The 9,855-nt window shown below is 44.0% G+C and overlaps 1 protein-coding gene across 1 annotated transcript; it reads left to right on the plus strand.

Annotated features, from left to right (window-relative positions):
- Positions 1–4,410: 4,410 nt before the first annotated feature.
- On the plus strand, positions 4,411–7,053 carry LOC125531002 (60S ribosomal protein L5-1-like). Its single transcript, XM_048695402.1, has 9 exons — positions 4,411–4,566; positions 4,678–4,747; positions 4,839–4,930; positions 5,061–5,187; positions 5,276–5,355; positions 5,445–5,561; positions 6,099–6,233; positions 6,439–6,608; positions 6,696–7,053. The coding sequence occupies exons 1-9, from the start codon at positions 4,564–4,566 to the stop codon at positions 6,805–6,807; spliced, it is 906 nt and encodes a 301-aa protein (XP_048551359.1). The 5' UTR covers positions 4,411–4,563; the 3' UTR covers positions 6,808–7,053.
- Positions 7,054–9,855: the final 2,802 nt, after the last annotated feature.

The following is a 9,855-nucleotide window of genomic DNA, read 5'->3' on the forward strand; positions in this document are numbered from 1 at the left end:
CCATATTCGCAACAAGGCCGACAACTTCACATGGACCCTCGTCGCCGTGTATGGGGCAGCCCAGGATGAGTTCAAGGCCGATTTTCTCCGTGAATTGGTTAATCTGGCGAAAGATAATTCCTATCCCATTCTTATAGGTGGGGATTTCAATTTGGTTCGATTTCCAAATGAGAAAAGCCGCGGTAGGTTTGATAATCATTGGCCTTTCCTTTTCAATATTGTCATCGACAGTCTAGATATGCGAGAGGTTTCGATGATTGGAAGATAATTCACTTGGGTGAACAGTCTTCCCGAGCCGACATATGAGAAACTAGATTGCGTTTTAATGGATACCGGCTGGGAATCTAAATTTCCTATCGTCTCTGTTCATGCTCTACCTCGTATTGAGCCTATATCAGACCACACACCCATTCTCCTAACTACTGGGTTGCCACGACCACAACATAGACGCAAGTTCAAGTTTGAACTTGGGTGGTTGCTTCGGGATGGCTTCCATGGCATGGTTAAGGAGGTGTGGGAGAAACCAGTAGCCGGGCATACCCCAATACACACATGGAATAACAAAATGCATGCATTACGTAAATTCCTTGGTGGCTGGGCTAGGCATACGATGGGTATCCTCAAAAAGGAAAGGCTTCGTCTTTCATCTATCATTGATGAATTAGAAGCTTTGACAGAGGTTAGACCTTTATCTGAGCATGAAATCGAGATCAAGAATCATTCGAATGCACAGATAGCTAACATGTTGCGTGAAGAGGAACTAAATGGTACAGACATTCTAACTCTCAATTTATCCTAAAAGGTGATTCAAATACTAGATATTTCCATGGAGTCGCCAATGGCAGACAACAGAAGAAAATTATTCATTCCCTACAACAGGATGAGGGCACGATTGAGGGGCATGAGCAACTTAAATCACATATCACTAGTTATTACAAAAGTTTGTTCGGAGCGCCAGAGGAAGGAAACTTCATGATGGATGAGCCCCGAACAGATGACATCTCCCAGGTCTCCGATGAGGAAAACAACCTTCTAACAGCCCCATACTCCGAGGAGGAAGTTAGAAAGGCGGTTTTCCTAATGGAGCTTAACAAAGCCCCGAGTTCGGACGGTTTTCCCGCTGAGTTATATCAGAACTTCTGGGAAGTCATCAAACATGATCTCCTACTTTTGTTTAGCGACCTACATGCTGGCCAACTAGAATTGTTTCGCTTAAACTTCAGTGAGATTATTTTATTACCTAAGGTTAATGAGGCTGAAAGGATACAACAATATAGACCTATTTGCCTCCTTAATGTTAGTTTTAAAATATTCACGAAGGTTGCGACTATTAGGCTAAATTCGGTTGCCGAACATGTGGTCCGGCCTTCACAGACAGCTTTTATGCAAGGCAGACACATCCTAGATGGAGTTGTTATCCTTCATGAAGCAGTCCATGAATTACACCGGAAAAAGTTGAATGGGGTGGTACTCAAAATAGACTTTGAAAAGGCTTATGACAAAGTCAAGTGGCCCTTTCTTCATCAGTCTCTCAGAATGAAAGGATTTTCCGCAGAGTGGCGTGCTATGATACATAACTTCGTTTCTGGAGGTAGTGTTGCCATTAAGGTCAATGATGATGTTGGACACTATTTCCAAACGAAGAAGGGATTGCGACAAGGTGACCCGGTATCGCCCATGCTATTTAATATAGTGGCGGATATGCTAGCGGTCATGATTGAGCATGCCAAGGTTGATGGCCAAATTGATGGGGTAGTAAATCATCTAGTTGATGGCGGTCTCTCTATACTTCAATATGCCGATGATACGATTCTCTTCATGGATCATGACCCCGAGAAAGCAAGAAATCTGAAACTGATTTTACCAGCATTCGAGCAACTCTCGGGTCTTAAGATCAATTTTCATAGAAGTGAATTGTTTTACTTTGGCGAGGCTCAAGACAAGGCCCACCTGTACGCTGAACTATTCGGATGCGGGTTGGGTCAATTTACTATCACATATTTGGGGATACCAATACATTATCGAAGACTCACAAATGCTGAATGGAAACACGTTGAGGAGAGACTGCAAAAAGACTTAGCAGTTGGAAAGGTAAACTGTTGTCTCTGGGTGGAAGATTGGTCCTCATAAATTCTGTACTACTAAGTAATATGGTACTATATATGATTTCCCTCTTTCAGTAGCCGAAAGGAGTTTTACATAGATTGGATTACTTCCGATCAAGATTCTTTCGACAAGGAGATAGCGAGAAAAAAAATATCGGCTGGCTAAATGAAGTGTGGTTTGCCATCCCAAAGACCAAGGCGGGTTGGGCATTCATGACCTTGAGGTTAAGAATAGGGCCCTCCTCGGCAAATGGTTGTTTAAATTACTAACGGAAGATGGTGTATGGCAAATCCTTCTAAGAAGGAAATATGTGGGTTCCAAGGCGGTATCCCAAATATATTGAAAGCCTGGGGATTCTCATTTTTGGGCGGGTCTAATGGCTACGAAAAAAAATATTTCTTCTGCTATGGATCCTTCTTGATTAAGGACGGCTCAGAAATTAGATTCTGGGAGGACAGGTGGCTAGGAAATTCCACACTCCGGGAACAATATCCGGCTCTATACAACATTGTGCGCCACAAGGGTGATACTATCGCCATGGTGATGGAATCATTTCCGCCGAATGTGACGTTCACAAGAGATTTAATTGGACCCAGACTACAATGGTGGAACATTCTGCTTCAGCGGTTATCCACGATGCAATTGTCACATGGGTCTGATGTATTCCGATGGAACCTCCATGGGAATGGGCAATTCTGAGCGGAGTCTATGTATAGAGCGTTAATCCAGTCTGATGTGCCAGTTGATAATAATAAGAAGATCTGAAAGATAAAGATACCACTTAAGAATAAAATCTTTGCATGGTATCTTCGTCGCGGAGTCATTCTTACTAAAGATAACCTTATTAAGAGGAATTGGCATGGAAGTCCGCAATGTGTTTTTTTGTCACCATGAGGAGACAATAAAACATTTATTCTTCCAATGCAAATTAGCTCGTTCTATATGGTCAGTCATCCAAATAGCTCTTGGCTTGTATCCTCCCTGTAGTGTTGCTAATGTATTTTGCAACTGGTTGCATGGGATTGATCATAAGTTTAGAACTCTTCTCAGGGTGGGAGGACTTGCCATTATTTGGTCGCTTTGGCTATGTAGAAATGATAATGTTTTTAACGATAAAAGTATGTCTCTGCTGTAGGTTATCTATAAATGTACCGGGACTCTTCGTTTATGGTCCTCTCTACAACGCGTGGAGAAGCGAGACTTTTTTTACGGAGGTGTGTACACGATTGGAGGATACAGCAAGGGATACTTTTAGAGAGAATTCCTTATTTTACACCGTGTTTAAATTTTATGCCCCATTTGACATCGACATATAATTTCTTCCTTGTCTAACAATGAGTCTAAATTTTATGCCTTTTATAACACTTTTGTCCATTTTGAATCTAAATGACATCTGAAAAGACCATTTTGCCCTCATATGGTACATTTATGTGCACGTGTGTATTGCTGCTGCATGTGTGTGTGCGCGTACATGTGTGTTCCTACTGCGTGTGTGTGTGCGCGCACTGCTGAGTGTGTGTGCATGCGTGTTGCTGAGTGTGTGTGTGCGCGCGCGTTCGTGTTGCTGAGTGTGTGTGTGTGTGTGTGCGCGCGTGCGCGAGCGCGCGTGCGTGCTGCTGAGTGTGTGTTTGCTGCTGCTTGTGTACGTGTGTGTGCTGCTGCTGCGGCGTGTGTGTGTGTTGATGCTGCTGTGTGTGCGCGCGCGTGTGCGTGTGCATGTGTTGCTGCGAGTGTCTACTGCTGTGTGTGCGTGTGCGTGTGCGTGTGTATGTGCCGCTACTTGTGCGCTACTGCTCTGACACTGATGCTGCGCATGTGTGCTACCGCCCCGTACACACAAATACCACATGAGGGGTAAAAAGGTCTTTTCAGGTGTCGTTTAGGCTTAAAATGAACGAAAGTGTCATAAAAGACATAAAATTTAAACTCGTTGTTAGATAGGGAGAAAAAGTTTTTTAGTGTCAAATAAGGAAACAAAATTTAAGATAGTGTTAAATAAGAAATTGTTTCATACTTTTACCCAACATGGGTGGCAACATGATCTTAGGATTGGGCCCCCTCCGCTTTAGACGTTTCACAGAAGTTTCTTTGTATTTTGTCTATTTTTTTTCTGTTTGTGTGAGAAAACTTTATTTGGCTGTGTGCATCTTAGTTATGCAGAGGTCGGATGTAATGCTTAATTTTTTAAGTAATAAAACGCCTCTTTTTGAAAAAGAATAAGGAATTCTTTCTATATTTTTCCACGGTCTGTTCAGTCCAGCAATTCCCTCCCTCAGCAAAAATACGAAGGCCCAAGGCCCAAGGCCCAGTCCTTCATCGAAGTCCCGCAGCAAACCCTAGCTGCAACCCAAGTCCCTCCGCAACGACGCCGTTCTAAACCCTCCCTTCTCCCACTTCTCCACCCCTCTCCCTCGGCAAGAAAAGCCGCCGCCGCCGCATCCGCAGCAGGCGAGCGAGATGGTAAGATCCTGAAGCCTCTTTGGATCTAAATGCCGTTCCTCACCAGTAGCTTCTTTTCTGATTGATTCGAGTCCATAGTGTATTCATGTGCATTTTTGGATGGATTTTCAGGTGTTTGTGAAGAACCAGAAGACCAGGGCCTACTCCAAGCGGTTCCAAGTGAAGTTCAAGAGAAGGAGACGTACGTTGAGCCCCGTCCCTCGACGATTCTGTACTTGGCTTAGTCGATAGTGTCACTGATGGGCTGCCTTTCGTTTGCGCTTGTTTTGCAGAGGGGAAGACCGATTACAGGGCCAGGCTCAGGCTCACTAACCAAGATAAGAACAAGTACAACACGCCCAAGTACCGGTTTGTTGTAAGATTTGTATCCTTAAGTTGTCCATTGTCACACGTTGCGCTGGTTAATCGTCTATTCATCTCCATTGTGATTATCTATGGCCATAGTTTTTAGTACTAGTAGATGGATATTGTATCTCTTAACAATAGTACCTTAGACCAACAAAGATGTCACTGCGCAAATTGTGTACGCTACCATTGCTGGTGATATTGTGATGGCTGCTGCCTATTCCCATGAGCTTCCTCGGTATGGTCTTGAAGTTGGCCTCACCAATTATGCTGCAGGTAGATTTTCAACTTAAAAATGCATAATTTTTATCTTGATGCATGCAGCCCTATTTATTCAGTTCAACTGATTTAATTCGTCATGTAGCGTACTGCACTGGTCTGCTTTTGGCCCGCCGTGTGCTCAAGTGCCGTGATTTGGATCAGGAATATGAGGGCAATGTTGAGGTATAATTTGCTTTGAAATGTTCATTTTCATACGAACTTTCTCTGATGCTGCGTTTATTAAATACTTGTAATTCTGCTTATGACTCCAGGCCACCGGGGAGGACTTCTCTGTTGAGCCAGCTGATGAGAGGAGGCCTTTCCGCGCGCTCTTGGATGTCGGCCTTATTAGGACCACTACTGGAAACCGTGTGTTTGGTGCCCTCAAGGTATGTGATCTTTTATGATGTGATTGTATAACTGCAAGAAATTATGAATGATTGGTTGCACACTTGCACTTAGTTTTGCCAGCACACATATTTATGACTTGAATGTCTCAGGCATACAATTTGTGTCGGGTTATTTAGATTCAAGACTTTTGTCACTTTTACGCTCTCAGAGTTTATGTAGTTCATTTTATTTGGTGATGTTCCTACCTGATCTACAACAGAACTATATGCTATTTAACTTTGTGAAACGATCAATCTTACAGCCTAGGATTAATCTATGCCCCGCTATAGGGTGACCCGTTATATGTCCATACTAAACTATTACTCCCTTAACTTTTTATAAGACGTTTTTAGAGTCCATGATATTGTCAAAAAACGTCTTATATTAAGTTAGAGGGTGTACTGTTTTGTCCTCAGGATATTAACACCTTTTTTTAATGGCCACTTGTTAATGAAAAAAACCTTGTTGAACACTTCAATACTTGGTGCAACTCGGATTGCTGCATGACGGTTGTGAGATTCTGTTTGCTGATGCAGGGAGCTTTGGATGGTGGTCTTGATATTCCGCACAGTGACAAGAGATTTGCTGGCTTCAAGAAGGATGAGAAGCAGCTGGACGCTGAGATTCACCGCAAATACATCTATGGAGGGCATGTTGCTGACTACATGAAGGTGAGTTGCATCCATTGCCCTCGTGGTATTATAATGCCATTTCTTCATTCCGTAGTGTTATCGTTGTTGTATACATGGATTCTTTCTGAATGATATCTGGGGCCTGACTCACCCATATAAAGTATCCTAAAGCAGTGTACTTTATTCTTATTTCTGAAGCAGCTTACTGAATCTCGTTTTAACTTCTGCCCTACCCTTATTTCAGTCACTGGCTGATGAGGAGCCTGAGAAGTACCAATCTCACTTCAGTGAGTACATCAAGAAGGGGATTGAGATTGATGACATGGAAGCACTGTACAAGAAGGTTCATGCTGCTATTCGTGCTGATCCTACCGTGGCAAAATCAACCAAGGAACCTCCAAAGACGCACAAGAGGTAGATATATCTTGCTGTTTGTTTATGTCAGACAACTGATTTCAGCACTTTGATTGGATTGCAAGTTAACGTGACTGTTCGCTGCAGGTACAATCCCAAGAAGCTGACCTACGAGCAGAGGAAGGCCAATCTCGTGGAGCGGCTCAACGCCCTCAACTCATCTGCTGGTGCTGATGTCGATGAGGACGACGACGAATGAGTGTAATCGACCCTAGTCCCCCTATAGTGCTGTCTTCATGCTTCCAAATGAACTTGCTCCATGCATTAAGGAGCAGTATCGCGAGAGACATATATGCATATTGTACCTGCCCCTTGGTTTTGAGTACCATGCTGGAGTTTTGGATTATCTTACATTGTACAAGGTGCTGGCATTTTGACGTTGCTTCAGAGTTTGTTGATCTGGATCTCTGTTGGTTTCTGTTTATCAAGGTCTGGTTGCCGTGGATGTGATGTTCTGCTAAATGTTTTCTCTTTTCATTTATATGCGGTTGTTGGCGTATTAATGTTGAAACATGCCTCTCGATTAAACCGTGTAGATGTCCGTCACTAGTTGTTGACTATTGCCCAGTTTCAGCTGCGGTTGGGATCATTGGGTGTAATCATATTTTGAACAGGGTGGGTCCTGTTTCGATCGCAGTTGCAGGCATACTTGCTGACCCCCGCAAAAGGCATGCATGCGGACACGGAGTCGACTCACGTCCGCAATATGAAAATTATGCCTAGCATGATTGATTATATTAAAGTAACTTAGTTTGAACAAAACTTTGCATTGATAATATTTTAAGTAATATTTTTAGGAAGTCAAGTCAATGGAGAGTATTCTACAAAAAGTACTTCAAAATGACTTAACAATCTAATTTATGAGATGCAACCAATTCTTTTTTTAGAAACGGAGGCAAAAGTTTTGCCTCATCCATTAAATAAGAAAGAAAAGAGTGTGTTACGGCACGTACAATGGTTGATAAAATAGTCTTATCTTAAGTCTTGCATATAATTTAGAGATAACAAAAAAAGATGTCTACAATGGGTCATTTGTTAGCCTTATCTTCAATAACTAGCAATTCCTAAAAACGTGGTGAGACATATTGTGCTAAGAGATCATCTCTCGTCTTCTCTTAAATAAGAGTAGACAAGTCTTTTCTTATGAGTTCCCTCTCCTTCACCCCATCATTTATCCTACGTGACACTTTTAAGATAGAACCATTGTACATGCCCTAAGGCTAACAAATGACCCATTGTAGACATCTTTTCTTGTCATCTCTAAATTACATGTAAGACTTAAGTCTTATCAATCATTGTGTATGCCCCTACAGGTAAGGGCACTACAATGGTGCTATCTTAGGAGTGCCACGTAGGATAAATAATGAGGTGGAAGAGAGAGAGAGCTCGTAGAAAAATGCTTGTCTTCTCTTATTTAAGAGAAGACAAGAGATGATCTCTTAGCATAATATGTCTCACCACATTTTTAGGAATAGATAGTTATTGAAGATAAAACTAAGATATGATCCATTGTAGACGTCTTTTTTGTCATCTCTAAATTACATGCATGACTTAAAATAAAACTATCTTATCAACCATTGTACATGCCCTAATCCAAATACACGCCATGAGATTACTCTTGCAAAATAATGGGCCCTAAATTTTTAAAAAGGGCGCGAATTGGAGTATTCGATTCCGATTTCGATGAGAGATGTTTTAAACTGGAGGTAGTACGATTTCTGCCCCGCGACAGCTCCCGGTCTCCTAGTTCTCGAGACCTAGGGCGTGTTTGGTTGTCGTAGTGAATAGTAGTTGCGTTGCATACACATCTCAACCTAGCCTGGTTTTGAAAAAACAGCCTCATATGCGACATCTGCGAGTTGTTTGGTTGCTTGCATTTAGGGTCTCTGCATTAGGTAATACGCAAGTGTACTTTGTTTGGTTGCCTACATTGCCTCAAGGGGCACATGAACTCGGTGTTTGGTTGCACACATGAGGTATGATTAAGAGCTAGCACTTCACTTAGCAGACAGGGTTAAGAGCTAGCAGAGGGAAGGGAAGAAGTGCAGTGTGCGTCGGACAATGGCGACTACGGTGGATAGTGGCCGTGGCGCCGTGTCCGGCATGACAAGCATGGAGTCGTGAACGAGCAACCCCGTCGGCGGCACGGCGCGCGACACCGTCGGCGAACTAGTTGCGGTGCTCGCTGGACAAAGAAGGAGAATGCAGTGCTCGCGCCATGCTATCGTCAATGCAGTGGACGAGAGAGGAGGCCGAGATGATCGACGCCGGAAACGACTCCAGTGTAGTAGGGCAAGAGAGAGGAGGCGAAGATGATCGACCCCGTCAGCGGCGCGGCGAACTGCAGTGTGCACGGAGGCAGAGGACACAAGAAAGTAGTGTGCGCGTCATTGCAGCGTCAGTATAGTAGGAGGACGACAGAGAGTAGGCCGAGATGAGCGACGCCAGAAACGACTCTAGTATAGTAGCACACGGGCAAGGAGATCAAGGGGAAGGTCTTCGGCGTCGAGAGGGACAAATAGGAGGGCTCTGAGGAGAGGATAGAGGAGTTTGACATGACGGCGTCAGTGCAGTAGACTGCTGTTCAAAGAGAGATGAAGCTACGATCGTCGAAACCAAAAACTTACAACACGAATGTTGCGAGGAACTGCGTGATTAGACTGCTGGTCAAAGGAAATTTCAAATGATCGATTGTGCGTGACGAATCTGACAAAATTGGTCCAGAATAGCTCCAAACGGGAACACGAGATTAAGAACTTACGGTCGACGAAACTACGAACCGATCGCCTGAATGAAATCGTAGCATCAATGTGCATCTTTTTCATGTAGAGCTTACCATGAATCGAAGCATCATTGTGTAGATTAGAGGGGCATGGAAAAGAGGAGATTAAAGAGGAGCTTACTCGAGGTTGAAGAAGACACCACCTAAACACCTCGCATCTCTCCGGTTTCTCCTAGCGCAGAGGCCCGTTCGGCATGGCTCCACAGAAACTGCCGATTCTTAGGCTTCCAGTCAGCCAGCCCAGAGGTGCTTTAAAAAATGTGCGATGCAGGCCCAATACCAATAGTGTATACGGGCTACTAAACAGGCTTCTTACTTCCCGCGTGGGTCCCCGTTTCGCTCCAGACCCCCGCGTCCCTCCTCGAGGTGACACGGGGGGAACCCTCGATTGCCGCCGCCGGCCGACCCTCGTCCCTCCCATCCCCCTCGCTGCCCCCGAGGGCCGCCCCCGGGCAGGGCCGCCGG

Source organism: Triticum urartu, unplaced genomic scaffold (genome assembly GCF_003073215.2).
Source record: "Triticum urartu cultivar G1812 unplaced genomic scaffold, Tu2.1 TuUngrouped_contig_6711, whole genome shotgun sequence".
NCBI classification, from domain to species: Eukaryota; Viridiplantae; Streptophyta; class Magnoliopsida; order Poales; family Poaceae; genus Triticum; species Triticum urartu.